Source organism: Vitis riparia, chromosome 4 (genome assembly GCF_004353265.1).
Source record: "Vitis riparia cultivar Riparia Gloire de Montpellier isolate 1030 chromosome 4, EGFV_Vit.rip_1.0, whole genome shotgun sequence".
In the NCBI taxonomy this organism is placed as follows: Eukaryota; Viridiplantae; Streptophyta; class Magnoliopsida; order Vitales; family Vitaceae; genus Vitis; species Vitis riparia.
In genome coordinates, this window is record NC_048434.1 from 17,449,764 (window position 1) to 17,468,483 (window position 18,720).

At 32.5% G+C, this 18,720-nt stretch overlaps 2 protein-coding genes across 3 annotated transcripts; one reads left to right on the top strand and one right to left on the bottom strand.

Annotated features, from left to right (window-relative positions):
- The first annotated feature begins 3,493 nt into the window (after nucleotides 1–3,493).
- LOC117912752 (probable protein phosphatase 2C 33) lies at nucleotides 3,494–8,736 on the top strand. The gene is made up of 5 exons (XM_034827446.1): nucleotides 3,494–4,841; nucleotides 6,120–6,506; nucleotides 6,605–6,722; nucleotides 7,566–7,789; nucleotides 7,873–8,736. The coding sequence occupies exons 1-5, from the start codon at nucleotides 4,590–4,592 to the stop codon at nucleotides 8,350–8,352; spliced, it is 1,461 nt and encodes a 486-aa protein (XP_034683337.1). The 5' UTR covers nucleotides 3,494–4,589; the 3' UTR covers nucleotides 8,353–8,736.
- A 5,609-nt stretch (nucleotides 8,737–14,345) lies between these two features.
- On the bottom strand, nucleotides 14,346–17,792 carry LOC117912004 (serine carboxypeptidase-like 20). Of its 2 annotated transcripts, none has more exons than XM_034826406.1 (13): nucleotides 17,577–17,792; nucleotides 17,346–17,491; nucleotides 16,906–16,964; nucleotides 16,650–16,772; nucleotides 16,438–16,578; nucleotides 16,250–16,351; nucleotides 16,091–16,171; nucleotides 15,714–15,956; nucleotides 15,456–15,521; nucleotides 15,231–15,352; nucleotides 14,991–15,104; nucleotides 14,846–14,891; nucleotides 14,346–14,774 (listed from the first exon to the last, which is right to left on the bottom strand). In XM_034826406.1, the coding sequence occupies exons 1-13, from the start codon at nucleotides 17,720–17,722 to the stop codon at nucleotides 14,691–14,693; spliced, it is 1,473 nt and encodes a 490-aa protein (XP_034682297.1). In that variant the 5' UTR covers nucleotides 17,723–17,792; the 3' UTR covers nucleotides 14,346–14,690. The 2 variants fall into 2 exon arrangements, with proteins under 2 accessions (XP_034682297.1, XP_034682296.1); XM_034826405.1 differs by having other exon boundaries at nucleotides 16,906–16,982; nucleotides 17,577–17,791.
- Nucleotides 17,793–18,720: the final 928 nt, after the last annotated feature.

Genomic DNA, 18,720 nt, shown 5'->3' on the forward strand with positions numbered 1-18,720 from the left:
ATTCTTCGGTTCATTTGTGACATAAAGAATTTGACTATTCTTGAATTTTCTTATGAGGAAAAAGTGATTATAGTATGCCTTTTTAATTCTATTTGTATGATATAACTAATTCGTTGTGTTAATAGAAGTTTTAATACAAACATATTAATTCCAAAATATAAAGATAAAATAATCATATATACGGGATACATAAGGTTTTAATGTGATTCGATTAACCATGTTTATATCTACGAATAAGAGAAAATAATTCAATTATACCATAGAGAATACTACAAAGATCAGAACCACATATAACTCCCTTTCGTTCCATGAGACATCTTCCATTTTTCCCTCCACTTCGCATAATCTATACAAACTCATCTTCATCTCATCACTTTTTTTGCCTTATGACCTACAATATTTATAAAAATATTTCTAATAACTTTCTTTATTCAATAAGGAAATCTAATATTATAATAACAATTTGTTTTAAAAAATATTTTATACAATATTCTTTACAAAAAATAATATATATTAATTAGGAATTTAGGATATTTTCCAACGAGTTCCAATATTAAAAATATTTCATGTTAACGTTATGATTGACGACTTTAGTTATCTTATTTGCATTCTTTCAATTAAAGAAAAACAAAAGAGAAAATTAATAAAGATTTACCATCTTTCATGAAAATTAAGAAAGATTTATTATCTTTCAATTCATTGTAGAGTAAACTAATTAAAAATTAATAATACAATAAAAACGTAATAATATATGATCATCATTTTGTTGAAATTTATTTTATGTACTACCTCATGGATCAAGTTGGCTCATGGTCCACCAAGCCTTGGCCACCTTCCTACGGGGCCAACTAATTAGGCTTGACATGCAACAACTTTTTATTTTAAATATAAATTTTTTATTTTCATTTCTAAGAATACATATATATAGTTTTATTTTTTATCATAAGTTTAGATTTTGGAAATAAATATGTGATTTAGACTAATCATATTAAGGCGATGTTTGTTTTTTACCTGATATTTGCTTTTTTCTATACCGTTAAAAGTAATCAACAACATAAATAAATTGAATATATCGATAAGAAGTTTAGTTTAATTATATTAGTTGATATCAACAAATTAACTTTTAACTAAATAGAAAAAGTAAAACATTTTGATATTTTTCTATTCAATGAAAAAAAACAAATACTATCTTTATTTAAATTGAAAAGTTTGAAAGTAAGCGTAAGAAAAGGAATATAAAAATATGAGAAACCTTTTTTTAATATATTTGCCTCCTTTCCTCAAGCATGGAAAAACATATTTGAAAATGTGCATGTCATTAAATAATTTTATATTTAATTTTTCTTAGTTTTTTTATAGGAAAACTAAATAAGGTCGTTTGAATTTTCTTCTTACTTTTTAAAATTTTCTAATATTTTCCATGTTCCAAATTGAGTCTAAAAGGCTTCACATAAAAATGTTAATTAAGATTATGACCTATTTTTGAAAATTTTAATTAATTTATTTAAGTATAAGTAAACTCAAAATAAAAAAATATACTTAACTCAACTCCCACCCAAACCAACTTGCTCGGAAAAAAAATTTATTTTTTAAAAATAATAAAATTTATTTTTACATAGTTAATCATTCATTATTATTATTATTATTATTAGATAATTTTTTTTATCTAGTATCATTAAAAAAAGAAAGGCTAATAAAAATGCAAAAATTTCAAAAAATAATCATAATTTTCTAATATGATTAACAATATCTATGTCTACATTTATATGACATTTTTCTTATCCAAGTTAAAAAAAAAACTTTATTTATCATTACCTAAAACAAAAAATTCCCTTTAATTTTTTTTTATTTGACAATATTTATTGAATTATTAAAAATGTTATCTTATTATAAAAACTAAGCTATGGTCAAATACTCCATATTTTAAACATTTAATCTAAAAACCAAATAAATTTTCAAGAAAAGAAAAGTAGAGAGGAAAAAAAAATTATGATAAGCTAAAATTTTAAAAATATTATCTTATATATACTAAATGAAAAATTTTAAATTTAATATGCTAATTTTATAATTTTATTTTAGATATAAAATTAATTATTTTACAAACAAAAACTTAGGAAGAGTGTGCTGATTTATAGTATTTGTATTAAATATTCTTTTTAATATTTATACATTATAGGCCTTGATTAAAACAAAATACTATGAAAATATTATATATCTAAAAGAGTATATTTATCCAATATAAAATTAAAAAAAAAGTATTAATTGATAATCTAGGAAAACTTGGGATTGTCTTTTTTAAATGTCTATGATCTAAAAAATAATTGTTTTACCGTTTAATTCTTCATCCCAAATCATGAATGGAAACATACTAAAATAAAAAATCAAGTCATTCATAATACAAAAGTCTTTCACTTTTTTTTGGACAATTTTTTACAATTTCAATTATCAAAAACCGCTTCCTTGGTCTCTTGATTGGATCGGGTTGAGTTAACCTGATTTGGGTGGATTGATTTGGGCATCCACCCAACTCGACAACAGATAAAATAAAACATTATATCAATTATATAATGGGTAAATTTTTTTAGTATATAAAAAAATTATTATCCTTTCATGAAATAAACAAAAATTAAAATACCATACTTATATCTAGGATTATTATATTATTAAATTACTTATTTGACAAAAAAAATTAATAAGATAAAATGATAATTTCTTAATTTCTCTGTACGCCATTGAACAACTAAATAAAATAAAATATATTCAAAGTATTATTGAATGTGCATTTTTTATTCAACCACCACGTAATCAACAATTTCAATTGACACATAATAGTTTTTTATTTTCATATATTAATTTTATATTTTTTAATTAAAAATAAATTTAATAGCATACCTTGAGGGTTTGTGTTGCATTTATTACATGATTAAATCTAGAAGAAATTATGTTGAAATGGTTTTATTATATAATTAAATTATTTATCTAATCTTATTTTTATAATTTTCCAAAAAAAAAAATATATAAAATTTTATAAAATAAAAAACATTTATATATTATAAATATATAAGGATAATTCCCTTAGACTTCACTCAGGAATATTATCTTTATCCAAAACTAAAATAAAAAAAGAAAAGAAATTATATTTAAAAAAAATGAAATTATCTTATTAAATTATACTTTTTATAAAAATAAGAGTATTATATAGTCAATATAATGAATTATGATTAATATTAATTATAATTATTTGAAATTAAAATAAATAAATAAATAAATAAAATGAAGCAGGGTATTACAGCCCAGATACCAGAATGGAAAGAGAAAGGTTCCAAATTATATTTTTATATAAAAAAGTTATAAATAAATATAAAAAAGAAAAAAATGAAGAATGAAAAAAGAAAAAACAGAAACCATAGGATAGAAATGGGAAAAGCATCCAGCAGGAGGCTCAAAATCTAAGGTTGCTTATTTGTTTCTTCCTCATATGCATACATATATCCACTAGTCATTCAATCACCTTTTTCTATATAATCTCCCCACATCACAAACCCAAAAGATTTTCCCTTTCTTCCCTTTTTCTTCCTTGTTCTTTTTTGTTCCTGAATTCTTCAAATTTTGCAGATTAACCCACCAATTATCTCCAAAACCCCACCATTGATTGGGCTTGGAATCATTTTTTTTTATTTTTTATTCCGTTGTTAAGAACGTCCCAGATTTGAAAGTGACACCAACTCTTCAGAAAAAGCCTCCATTTCTCTCTTTCTAGAAAGCTCGCCTTCTTTGAACCGCGTTTTTTTCCTCCCCACCTCTCTTTATTTGTGGTGGTTGTCCCTATTTCCCCATTCATTTTTTTTCATCCATTTCTCTCTCAACCATCAATTCTCAATTGGGCTCTTCTTCATTAAAGCGCTGCAGCTGTAATGTTTTCTTTGTTTCTTGGTTGTTCTGGCTGGTTGTTGGGTTAATTTGGGGCTTGATCTGAGGAAAAATCGGTGGGTTCTGGTGCTTCGGGCGTGATTTGAGGCTTGATTTGTTGACAATTTGCGGAAATTGTATCTGGGTTTTGGAGAACTTGAATGATTTTTTGCAGATTCGAGATTGAGTGCTTTTGGATCAATCTTGGGGTATGCCTTTGTTATTCTGCATAGATCTGCTCTTTATTGTATCCCCTTTTTAGCTTTTTGTGAATATTTTAAGATTTCTGATTGGAAAAAAGGAAAAAAAAAGGGTGATGATTGTTATCCTTGTGTTTCAGCTTTAAAAGGGTTCTGGAAAGTACTGTTGGTTAGGTTTTTGGGTTAAGTTTTAAAGCTTTTGGGAGTTGAATTCTGGAGTGATCGATTTGAGAATTGCATAATTGGGGAGATTTGTGGGTGAATTTGAGGATTAGTCTGGTAATTAAGCTGAGAAATTGAGAGCTTAATTGGAAAGATTTGAAGGAAAATTAGTGGGTTAATCCTGCAAATTAGGCCAGGAAATCAAGAATTTTTTGGTGGATTTATCGGCGGGTTCTGACGGATCCGTCTACAGAAAACAAGGGGTGTGACTGTCTGGCTGGTCTGGAGTGCATATTAAATATAATCAGGGCCCTGAGAATGGGGTCCTGCTTGTCTGCTGAAAGCAGTCGCCCTCTCCCCAGTTCGCCCTCGGGTTCTTTAGGGGTCAGGAGGAGGAAGAACTCCAAGAGACGACTGGGGTCTCGGACTTCCTCCTTCGACTCCCGGAGGGAAGAACAATTGCATAAGATTCCAGGGCGAATGTTCCTGAATGGGGCGAGTGATTTCGCCTCTTTGTTTACACAGCAGGGCAAGAAAGGGACCAACCAGGATGCCATGATTGTTTGGGAGGTGAGCTCTTTTCTTTCCTTCCAAGTTACTCTTTATCTTTTCAAATGATCAAATCTCCATAATTTAATATTTTTTCCATATGTTGAATAAAATAATGTGCTCTCCATATTGTTGTTATTGTTCTTGCTGCTGCATAGTTAGGATATCGGTGTTAATGGCACTTTCCCCGGTTCCATGCCTGTCCTTGCCCCAAAATCACTATTTTAATGTTTAACACTTGCATAGCTCATGATATATAGAATAAGGGTTGGTGTCTTTTGATAATCTTAACTGATATTTTTTCGTGTATGGATGTAATATTCACTTATGCAGTTTTTCAATTTTAGTTTATCCTTTTTTTGTGGTATAGAGATATAATGCTTTTGGTTTCTAGTTTGCTTTTGATATTGATATGATAAAACAATTGTCTTACCTTTGTTGTCATATAAACTCAAAAGTTCTCATTGAACAAGCTATTCCAGTCGTATGAGTATTTTATACCTTTTCTCTGAGTCAACGTTCCCATAGAACTAGCTTTCTTATGGGTATTTGGGACTCTTCTTTGTTTGTATGATGTCCCATCATATATACCAGTTGATCTCATCCTATTTCAGTTTTCTTCATGGTTTTCCTTCCTTTTTTTTTTTTTTTACTGCAATCTTCTAATTTGTTTCTTCCTTTGGAACGTTGACTGCTAATTTTTCTGAGCTTGTTCATTTTTAATTACTTATGATTATGATGTATTATTCTTGAAAAGAAGCATATGTTGGAGCTAGTGAGACTTAGATGTGGTGTTTTAAAGACCAAAACCAGAAGCGTGATGTAACTGTGTTTGTTCAATATATTGTAAGATGTAGTTTTAGTATAACTCATTTACATAATGTCACAACATAGGGAACATTCTCAGGTAAGACGGCGAGTGAAGTGATGGGCTCATTATTTCAATAGAGCTCGGTATTTCAAGAGAATATTGCAACTGTTAAGATGCTGCTCCTTTCAAGCAGGATGATCACAAGGTTTATATATGACTTAGTTTTTTCTAGGCCAGTCCGTAAAGCCCAATAAGAATTTTTTGGTTTCTTTCATTTCTTACATTTATTGTTTGTCCTTCACTCCTCACTCTAATTATTATATTATTTGACTAAAAGGGGCTTTGCCTATAAGCTCTGTGATTTTAAATATTACATTTCTCTTTTTTAATATTAAAATTTTGTCATTTTTTATTTATTATTATTGCTTTTTCTGCTGTTCTTGTGAGATATAATGTTTGTTGCTAATTCTATATGACTGGTTTTCCAGAATTTTGGTTCAAGAACAGACACGGTTTTCTGTGGCGTTTTTGATGGCCATGGTCCATATGGTCATATGGTTGCAAAGAGGGTGAGGGATTCCCTTCCCCTAAAACTGAGTGCACACTGGGAAGTCAATATCAATGAGGATGTACTCAAAGAGATCAGCCTTAACACCACCGGAAGCATGAACTCTGAAGATACTGCCTTCATATCTGCCGATGAGGAATCCAGGCCCTCTATTGATCTTGAAGAAACAGAAAAGCAGCCTGAGATCTTTCAGGCACTGAAAGAATCATTTCTGAAGGCTTTCAAAGTCATGGACAGGGAGCTGAGAATGCATACAAATATAGATTGCTTCTGTAGTGGGACAACAGCGGTTACTCTGGTCAAGCAGGTATGGTCTCATAAGCATTCCGAACTTGATTCAGATAGGATTCTCTGACATGGACTTTATTTTTCCTAATAACAATTGCCTTGGCTGTTTTTATATAGGGTCAGGATCTTGTCATTGGAAATGTTGGGGACTCCCGGGCTGTATTGGGTACCAGAGATAAGGACGGTTATCTTGTTGCCATTCAGTTGACCGTCGATCTCAAACCAAATCTTCCAGGTTTCTCTCTTTCTCTCTTTCTGTTTGTGTGTATAAAATCCAATTTCACTCCCACTAAAATGCTTGCAACTGTTTATTTATTTATTTTTTAACTTTAAAGATTAGTAACTAGTGAGCTGCTCAAAACCAGTATAGGTAATTGGTGATTGAAAACACAGCCATATTTCCTTTCATATGAAAACATAGCCTGGTTGCTTCTGAGAAAAGGACAAAAAGAAAGGTTGTTTCTTTTGCAGAGAATACATCCAAATTGAATTATTGGAGTCTGGCTTGGAAGCTTGGTGAGATTTGGTCATACTTCGGTTCACATGTAACACATGCACATGTTACTTGTGAACATACAGAAAGAACAGAGTGGTTGCTCCCTGTTAGGAGAGAATTTGACCTGACGGCATTAGATACATCATTCAGCAATGAGGGTCCGATCAACTAAAGCAACTAAGTGTTGAAATATTTTGAGTTATACATCATCATGATGAAAAGGAACGTGGAAAATTATAGGCTGAATGTACAGATTGGGAGAAAAAACTCCACAGTAGAGGTTCCTTGTTAAGAATGTACAGTTACATGTTACAGATACAGCCTAATAGAGACTTGAAGGTGCATCAAGAGGAGCTTGGAATCCAATAGTTAGATCATGTCTGTCATAGACAAGACACTGCACATGCTAGTGTATAAAAGATAGGGAAAAAAAAAATCTACTTATAACCCTGTATGCTCACCCTGCCAAATGATGGTTGTTATTCATTTATTTTTTATTTGTAAAAGCTATCCATTAATGGTCAGAAAACTCTCTCCTAGTTATGTAGTTCTTGCATAATTCTTTTTGTTCTTTCATTATAGGGGAAGCAGAGAGAATTCGAAGATTCAAAGGGCGTGTTTTTGCCCTTCAGGATGAACCTGAGGTTGCCAGAGTCTGGCTGCCAAACAATGATTCCCCTGGTCTTGCCATGGCCCGGGCTTTCGGAGATTTCTGCCTCAAGGATTTTGGTCTGATCTCTGTGCCCGAAATTTCTTATCGGCGCCTCTCTGAGAAGGATGAATTTGTCGTCTTGGCTACAGATGGGGTAAAGAAGCAAGGCATTTAGTTTGCTGAGTGGATTTATCATTTCTGTTCAGGACTAAAGTTTACATGAATATTTATTCACAGGTCTGGGATGTGCTCTCCAACAAAGAAGTGGTAGACATTGTAGCTTCGGCCTCATCGCGTTCCACTGCAGCTCGAACCCTGGTTGAGACTGCAGTAAGAGCTTGGAGGCTCAAATACCCAACTTCCAAAGTTGATGACTGTGCTGTAGTTTGCCTCTTCCTCAATTCCAACACAAACAATTTTTCTACTGCTTCCACCAAATCCAAAGAGCAGGTGACACCATTGGAACAAACGGACGCTGGCATTGAGAAAGATCTCTTAGGCCCGACTGGATTGGACCGCTCAGGAACTGTTCGAACGGGCAAAGAGATCCATCCAGAAGATAGCCAAGAGGAAGCATCAAAGCAGGAAGAGTTTCATACGGAGTCAGGCATAGAATGGTCTGCTCTTGAGGGAGTGTCTCGGGTAAATACCCTTCTGACTCTGCCAAGGTTTGTGCCTGGAAAAGATGACAAAAAAGTCTCTGGAAAAACCTCCTAAATAATCCCAAGGGAGAGGAAGGGATTAGTTTGGCTTTGATTGATTTTCTTCATTGTTGATTTTTTTTCATGGTCATCTCTGTTTCATGGTTTTTTCTCTCTACAGAAGGGGGAAAAAGATTTGTAGGGTGGTCGTTGATGTCTCATTTGGACCGGAGAGGTGGACCCGGCTATATTAGTGTGTCTGGGAAATCGTCCTTTTTCTCTCTAGCGTGGGTAGAATTGGAATTTTTGTAAAATCCAACTCTCCGAGTTTTTTTTATTTATTTATTTTTATTTCCTTTGTTCTTCCAAATTTCTTGTGTGATTTGTTGGTCCCTATTATGTTGATAATAATCTTGTGATAATGAAGCCTCCATTTTAGTTTCAACTTGGAATTTGGCCAGTTCTTTTCTTTCCCTCTTGCTGTATTCGTATTTGCCACCATTCTTCACATTTACAGGACTGGAAACGTATTCTTCTTCTTCTTCTACTACTTCTACTTCTCTGTGGTCTGAAATATAGAGTGCAGCTGCAGCTCAAGTTGCCATGTTGAAACCCAGATGGTAAAGAAACAAATACATAGTGTGAATGTGAAAAGCTTGGATTTGTGGCAGGAAGGCAATGTGGTGGTCCTTTTCAGGACAAGTGTCTCTCTATCATGGAAGCCTTTTATCTCACCTTATTCCAATTCTAAAATGCAGATATTTTGTATGTTTTTGTCCTTCTCATGGATTCTTTGACACAGCCGTAACTTTTAGCAAAGCTCTGGTTTTTGCCTTTTGAGATCAGGTTCATGCCCAGATTTTGCAGCATATCGAATGCTCTTTGACAAGGTTTTAACTTTTGGTTATAAAAAAAAACATGTATGGAAAAGTTGAATGTTTTTTGGACAGACACTTCATGCTAAACTTTACTTGAAAAAAGTATGTGGGTCTCCCAATATCTTATACCCTAAAGTGTCTTAGGATATGTTTGGGAGTAAATTAGAAATGACTACCTAAAGTTTCGAAATAGACATTTAAGGTTATATTTGGTTTCTAAAAAGTATCGAGTAAAGGAAAAAATTATTAAGAAAAATAATTTTCTCATATTTGACTTGGTGTATGAAAAATATTAAAGAAAAGCAAATATAATTAGATTATGTTTGGTTCCTAAACTTTGTCTCATACCGAGTGATGAGAGATGAGGAAGAGGAGATGAATGTGACATGAATCATGATACATTTACGTGCCCTATTTGAATATCAGCAAGTTCATCTTCATTTAAACTTACGTGACCCTCTTGCTAATCATTTTCTCTTATTAGATTTTCTTCAAGTTCCTATCACCTAATATTTTCTAGGTCCCCAATCATCATACGTACCTGGTGTTTTCTGCTATGAAAATGAGACGTCCTTGACCAATGTACCCTCCTGGAAATCATTCCTCAGAAGTACTGCAACTTCAAAGGATTAATCGTTGATCAGCTTCAGTTCTGTGTAAAGAAAATCCAGAGGCTCCATCACACTGTCAATCCATGAAAACTTGAGAAAATATTGCTGAAACCGCAGGTTTGAATTAGCTTTTGGGGGACCCATTTGGTCGAATATCAGTAGCTTCAGCCCGTCATTGATTCTACTTCAATAATGGAGTTTTGAAGAAGGGCACCGTCGGATCATATCTGTTAAAGAAATTCCCAGGAAAGACAAAGAAAGTTTGTACGGAATATTTGATTGTTTGGATCAGCATGAAAAAGAAGTCAGAAATGGATCAACCCAAACAAATCAAATCGAGTTCAGATGATTTTTCTTTTCAAACTTCTCAGTTTTATTGGATTGATTCAGATTGGTTTTAGTGGTTATCATTATGTTTGTGGGATGAAAACCAACCCCCTACGACACTACTGATAGTTGGTAATGCAAGTTCATCTTTGATTACATAATCATTGATTTCAATAATTCAATTAGTGATAATATAAAATCAATTATCACAGAATTACATTGGATATATGTTAAAAAATATCATGAATTTCGTCGATATCTCGTCATTTTATCGATTTTTCGACAATTTATTGCGATATTTTGCTCACCTGATTTTTTTGCAGTTAGGGGGGTTGAACCCCAACCAATAGATTCAACTTGCAACTTGGCCAACCATTGGGCCACTTGCTGTTTATAACATGTTTCGCACCAAACATATATAACCTAAAACTCATCATATAAACATAATATTAAAAATAATATTTTAATGAACAAAGTAATTATAATTATTTTATAATTAAATGAAAATTTTTTATTTAATTGATTACTAAAAATATAAAAATTATCATGATAATTTTCTTCATAGTGTTTTTAATATCATTAATATATTAATTAAATTTTAAAAATTATACATATATTAAATGAATTATAATTTTATTATTAAATATATTTTTTAAATTAGACAAAGTATAATCAAATATCACAACATTATTATCGAATAATATTTGAAATAATTTAATAATAAATGTATACTTATGAAATTTATATTTTTTTATCAACTTATACAGTGTTATTATGAAATATGATAAATTATATTATACATATATCAATTTCTTAAATAAAATAACTTTAAAATATCTATTATACTTCTAATTTCATTTTTAGGAGTTTTTGTTTTTGTTTTTACATTTCTATAAGTTTTGATCAATTTTAGATCCATTGATATTTTGTGTCAAAATATCTGTCAATATATCTCCGATATATCCAATATATTTGTAAAATTGAAGTACCGATATATTCATAATTATTGATATTTTTATCCTTGATTAGAGATGCAACATATGTTATTGGCACATCAGAGCAACACCCAACACTTGGCTCATGATGTCTCAACATGCAGTCGAGAACATCTTACGAGGCTTAGAGCATTCAAGCATATTGAATATCCCAACTTGTGACTTAGAAAGTCCTAATACGTGGCTCAACACGTTTTAGCATTTGACTCAACATGCAATCTAGCACATGACACAACTTAACTCGACCAAAATTCAAATGTTGAATTTTGGAATGTTGTTATTTTCTTCTTTGAAGAGGAAGCTTTGAGATGGGGCTTTCAAGTAAAATTTTGATTTTTTTTTTTTTTTGTGGATTTTCTTTAAGTAATGAAAAATCATTATGTCTCCTAAAGCACCTTTAATGTTTACCCCATATACTTCAAAAATGGTTTAAAATGCTCTTCAAGAGAGAAGAGTGCATGACTCAAGTCAGAGAGGAAAATGTGGCTCGAGCTTGACCACACTAAAGGAACATGATGTAGGGTTTTAGACATGAGCAAGACACATAAATGAGCTTAGCTAGCACCTACATGTTGATGCAATGCAATGAGATGGGGGTTAGGTACATTTAGCTAAAACCTCATCATAGGAAGTAAATAAAATTAACCAAAATAATAATAATAATAATAATAATAATAATAATTGATATTAAGATTTGTGAGTGTGATAACTAACACAATACTTACCATTGGCACCAATAATTAGTATCACTTTCTAGTAATTTTGTGACCTAAAGATTCATTCACACATTTTTTTTCCCTAATTTTCATTATTGGGCATAGAATGATAATATTGACCCTTCGAGTTTTTTTGACAATTATAAAGTGAAAAACATAGATGCCTAATTTCAGACCAACCAAATTAAAACTAAATCAAACCAAATTGATGTTAAGTGAGGTTGTTTGAGCTAATAAACAAATTTGTCACAATTGTTCCAACATTTTTTTTTTATTAAAAATATGTCAACCTAATGAATCCAATAAGATTAAATAAAACCACATCAAGTCAATATATATTAAATTGTCATAACTGAAGTAATGAATGCCACCACATTAATTATAATAAATGTTAATTAAGTATTATTTATGACTTCCATTAATACTCATTAATGGAAACCATTAATACTCATTGAAACCATTAATGTTATTTATGAGTTCCATTAATATTCATTAATGGGAATATTAATGGAAGTCATTTGGAAAGCCTATAAAAGGGCTTCCCATCCCCTGTAATATGCATCCCTAAGCAAGAAAGAAATTTCTTACTTTATCTCATTGTCTCTGTCTTTCATTCTCTCAACTTTTTCAACTCTCTTCTCTAATTCCTTCTTCATTATTATATATTATTTTTCAAAGTAAGATATATTTTATCTCTACTACTTTGATTTGCATTGCATTTATCCTTGTCTTACAACATAAATATGTTTTATTGGGTCATTTTTTCTTTTTCTTTTTTTAAATGAATATTATGATTGGTTTTACACACACACACAATATATATATTGGGAAAAAAATTAGTATCAATAGTCACACTAACTCAATTCTAGTAATGTGTAACCAACAATTGTATTCTCACACATTATTTATTTTGGTTTCATTGTTGTTGAGCATTATATAATAATGTTGATCATTTGAGTTTTATGACAAACATAAAACGAAAAATATATGAGTTTAATTTTTGATTGAATAGAGTTCATTGAACTAAATCAAATCAAACTAATGTTATGTCGAGTTAGTTTAAGTTAATAAATAAATCTATTACAATTAGTTCCAACATTATTTTTTAAAAAAGGAAAAAAAAAAGTGACAAATTAATGAATCCAAAAAATAAAATAAAATCAAACTGCATAGACACAAAATGATTTTTTTTTTTTTTTAAAGAAGAAAAAGTTTTATTGGGTTAATTTTATATACATCTATATGCATATTCATTTTTAAATAAGTGGATTACTTATTAAGACACTACCAAGTATCACTAACCCACTTCTAGTAATCCACAATCCCTTTATTATTAATATGATAATTAGGGATGACAATAAGGCGTGTTTGGGATGGGGCACCCCTATCCCATTTTCGTCCCAATTACATATTTATTTTTATCATCCCCATCCTAAACTTGGGACAGGGCGGGTTGATATGCCTCCATCTCTGTTTACAAAAAATAACAATAATCTCATCCCGCCCCATCCCGCCTCAAAGGAGTAATTTTGTCGGGTTAGGGTTCTAACACAAAATCATATACCAATCAAAACAAATATATAAATCCCATGGCCAACAATCAAAAAACATAATAACAACCCAAATAATTCCAAAATTTCATTCTTAGTTTTACACAATTATTGTGCATAAGTATTAAACATCCCAAAATCCACTACATATATTTGAAAAAAATGGAAATAACAGCCCTAAAAAGCATTTGCTTTCTTTAAAACTTTTTCTCTTGATGACGAAGCTGACAACAATGAAAGAAACTAGAGGAGTGGACCAACACCAAGCCCTTGGTGTTGTTAGGAGAAGGACTTGGGCCAACGCCACGAGATCTCGATCTCAAATGAATGTTGTCGTGGTCGAAACCCTAACTCTCATTGCCAAAGCAATCTCAGAAAGCCCTTTGGAATTTGCGAATCAAAAAATCAAAGAAGAAAGGTACCGATTGAGGAAATGGTGATTTGATTTTGGGGGAGGATGTGGTTTTAGGGCAAAAGAAATGGGGAGAAGAGGTGTCGTATGAGAGAAGCCCTAAACTGTGGATTGAAATAGCTATTTATCAGAAGGGTCAATTCATAAATTTACATTTGGGGCGAGGCAGGATGCTGGTACAAAATCTATACCCGTGCTAAATCCGATTTGGGTTTTGAATGAGAGCCCCATAATTGTCCCATCCCTGATTAGTATAATTCCATACCTATTTTAAAATGGGCAAGGTGGGGCGAGGCAGGGCGGAGCAGGTAACCCATCAAACTGCCATCCCTAATGATAATGTTGATCATTGGGGTTTTCTTACAAATTAATATAAGGTGAAAAACATATGGGTCTACTTTTACGTCAAATTGAATTAACCAAATCAAATTGAACTGAATTAGTGTTAAGTTGGGTTAATTTGAGTTAAAATAAATTTGATGTAATCAATTCTAATTTAATTAAAAGGAAAAAATCAAAGATACCAAAGTGATATCTATTGAACTCCAACTTCAGAAAGTTAAATATATAAGATGAAATCTAGATCTAAATCAAAATATAATGATAGGAACAAAGATGTATAGGTAACACCAACTGTTTGATAGTGCATTTTCTGTATTCTAGATGGAGATGGACCTAATTAAAATCGACCAATTCGGCTTGATTCCAAACCGAACCATGCTCACCCTTTGGAATGAGAAGCATCACCAGAGACTTAGAGATGAAAAAATTAGACTCATGTGATGAAGAAACTAGGCATCAACTAATTAAACTGTGTTAAACTCTTATTAGATCAGTACAATTTTTTTCCCCATTTCTCTACCTAAGCCAAGAAGATGAATGATAGATTGATGAAAGACTTGTAAGCATTGCTTCTCCATGTTGGTTATATTGCTTTTCCGTCCAACCATCTGCTGAAAAAGTCCAGTGCTTCCTTTGGCTTGTATTCAGGGACAGTGTGCCCAGCTCCCTGCACCATCACTTACACAACTTCACTGCAGAAACTCAGAAAAAAATCAACAGAATGTATACAAGACTGACCTTGATGGTGAGAAAGGTGAGGCCATGTTCATATCCTTGTGTGTACCTGCAAGAAATACAGTTAACCCAAGAACAATGATTCAACAAGAAACAAAGAACTATGCACAAAATGGTGAAAGACGATGGTTTCATCTGCCTCGAGTACCCGGCAACTTGGTCGTTGGAAATCCAAGCCCTCCATTCATCCACAATCTTATATCCAAGTGACCTTGTCCATGCTTCGCTCCCAGTGAATGGCACACACATATCATGATCCCCACTGCCATAACAGTTAACAGGAGGTTGATTTTCATGGGAAAATTCTTGTGTACTTGAAACATCTTTAAAACATCATACAGAATGGAGATGAGTCGCTAAAAACACGATTCATACAGGCAAAGTTTACCTGTATATAAGTGCTCGGTATCCCTCAGCAGTTAGGCTTTTGTGGTACTGAAGCATACTCCCAGAATCAGAGGAATAGTGTAGTCTACCAGTGCATATTTCCCACTCCCCAATCACATCTTTCTAAACAAAAAACAATTTGAATTAATTAAGCTCCAAATTTCAGTAGAGTATGCATAGTACTGATGAGAAATATTCATATGACTAGCTAGAGTAGTTGTGTTACCTGTTGGGCATGAATTGCAGTCCTAACTCCTTTGTCATTCAACCAAACACTTGCTACTTGATCATCCTGCAATTGGACAGATGAAAATGTTATCCGAATGAAGTAGTTGTAAGTATGCGATTTCATTTAGAACTAGTACTAGTTGGTTTACTTCTTTATGTAGCCATCAACTGAAAAACAATGAGCTTAAGGCAGCTACTATCAAATAGTATTAGCAGTCATATTCTAGCAATCCAAAGACTAATATGAATAACTTGCCGTGCAAGGAATGGGGTTTTGCTTGATTAATTCAGGCCACAGAGGGAGAATGCCATCTTTAACTGGTGCACGAAAAGGCCAGGTGCGGCCAAACATCCTCGTCCTCACTGGAAGTGGTCGGTTAGTAGCTCCTAACTGCTTGAAGCTAAGTGGTAGCGTCGTATTTCCAGTTTCTTCACCTTTCTTTGCTGGTCTATGATAGCAAGGTTCAAGGATATTGTATTTGTTGAGACCAGAAATGGCCTGTATGGTAATTAACCAGAAGAAACCATGATACATATATATAGAGTACTAATCAAACACCATAACTAGCTCCACTTTCTTCAGAATTTGCTGAATTTCAGACAAGATCAATGAGAGAAGAACAACCATCTCACATTATAGATTTTGTTCAGCTCTTCTATGCAGCTTTTACTTTCATTTGAGTAATAGTTTCCTCCACAGTTATCTCTTGCTTTCTGCACCAGTTGTTTTGGAACTATTTAAGCTGCTTTCAAGAAAGAACTAAGCTCAAAGTAACTAATAAAATTCAGTACCTCAAACATCTCACTTGATATAAGTCCCATCCCATGTGTAAATGGGACTAGGGCATTGGCATCAAACTCCATGTCTGTGACCCCATTTCCCACCAAATAGCCCTGCATAAACCGAACCAAACTGAATCTGAAGTCTTTAAAACATATTTCACTTAATTTTCAAGGTGGGTAGATCTAATGTGACATACCTTGAAATTGATAGTAGGCTTTGCATCACTTTTGATGCCTTTCACTATTGCAGCAGAAAGAGTCGGCACATAAACTCCAGCATAAGATTCTCCAGACACATAAAATGGATTGGTGATGAATTCGGGGAATTCGCCAAACCACTAGTTGCAGGACAAAAAAAAATGATTATACTAGTTTTTCAATCAATCTGTGATTGTTATGTTAAATTTACCCTGAGGAGAAACTCATGTGTATCAGAGGCAGTTTGAAGGTCTCCAGTATTGTATTGCCATGTGTTTTTCGAGAATGAAAACCCAACCCCAGCAGGAGAGTCCAAATATATCATGCTTGAAACCTGAAAAAGGGAAACACAAGAAAACAATATGTATGCTATATCCATCTAGGTATATATCTGATAGACGAAATTTATGGTAATTCAACTTACAAAAACCAATTATCAAGGATTTGTTTTCAAAAGGAACTCTCACCTTGGACCAGCTGTATGGGTTGAGGTGCAAAGTGGGCAGGCTGTTGGGTGTCTTTCCTGCTTCAAAATTGAAAGGTCCTGCAGAAATTTGTATCAAACAACTCTTCAAATTCAAAATTTTCAGGTTATGGGAGTGGATCAATTCATACCTTTTGCCTCAAAAAAAGAAAGCCCAATTCATACAACTTAGATGATCATCAGAGTGGAAGAATCTCATATTCTAAATATTGCTCCGTCCCCTTTGATAAATTTATGAATCAATTAAGATGTATCCAAAAAATCAACAGCTAATTCAAACTCCCAAAAAATAAAAAATAAAAATTAAAACAAACTGAAATGTAGTAAGTATGGTGGCAGTGTGTATAGTTCAGAATATCAAGAAAATCAAAATAACTGTTACTTATACTCTAGTATCAAGTTCACAGTTTTGAGAATTAGTACCATGTTCATACACAAAACCATCAAAGCTAGAGCAGCCTGGGCCACCATTCAACCATAGAACAAGAGGATCCTTCCCGGGGTTTCTTTCAGATACCACGAAGTAGTAAAACAAATTCTTGGCAGGTTCACCCCCTATGTCCACATAACTGAAAGCCCCCAAGATTACAGAACCCCATCAAAACATGCACAACCCAACACTGAAAAAAAATGACAAATGTTATATATACATACCCTGAGTAGTGCTTGGAAGGGAAAGTTCCATTGAACCCAGGAAGGTGTGTGATGAGAGACCCTTTAGGGGCTGCTTCAGTGAATACCACAAAGCTAAAAAGGATGCAAAGTGAAGAAGTGAACAAATAGAAACTGGTCATGGCCATGGCCTCTATGAAGAAGATAATGAGTGATGATATTTGTACTTATAATGAGAGGATGGGAAAAATGCATAGAATTGTGATCTTTTAATCCAAAAGAAGACAAGTGATGTACATGTGTGTTTTTAATATTTACAGGAAGGATCTTTGGTGGAAAATAATTGGCACTTCCATTAGACTTTTAAGCTCTTTCCTACTTTTGGTAACACCATTTGATTTGTTTATATCAGGCAGATGGAAAGACGGTGGAGCCCAGTTTGTTTAACTTTCTCCAAACGTTGTTTGTGAACTCTGGGTGGAGAGTTGGGTTGTTGGGTCCACTGATCAGTTTTGTATGTTGGGAATGGGGGAGAGAGAGTTCAGGTGGTTGTGATACCGCTGAACACAGCTGGTGAATCACATGAATTAATTCTCTCTCTTGTTTAAGTCTCTTATCACCTGGATTAGGTTGAGGGAATATTAGGGTTTTAGGCCAACTATAAGGTTTTAAAGGTTCAAACACTTAGATAAGAGACCATAACATAAGGATTCTAACCCTTTTTAGAGTTTTAAATTAAAGTTAAGCTAATGAGTAATAAATAGGTTAACAATTAAGTTAATATACCTTTAACAAAAGGATGATGATCACATGATCTGAAACATTATGAGTTTATGAAACAAAGATCCTTCTTGTGGTCTAGTCCATTTTCTCAAGTTCTTTGTAGTTATGTTTAGTTTCTAGAAAATTTGAGGAAAAATATGGGGAAAAATAAAAATATATTTAAAGTCAATAAATTATTTTCATATACTACGTTAAATTCAAATCACTTATTTTATATATTAACTTAATAATTTTAAAATGTATAAGTTTTTAACAAATTTTAATTATATTTATTTTTTATATATTTTTTATGGGAAACCCAAACATGAAAAATCATTAATTTTGTTAATATCTTTTTTCTTAGTATTTTCTTAGAACCAAATGTGGTCGTTTTTATAATATCAAGTATGTTTTTTAAGTAAGT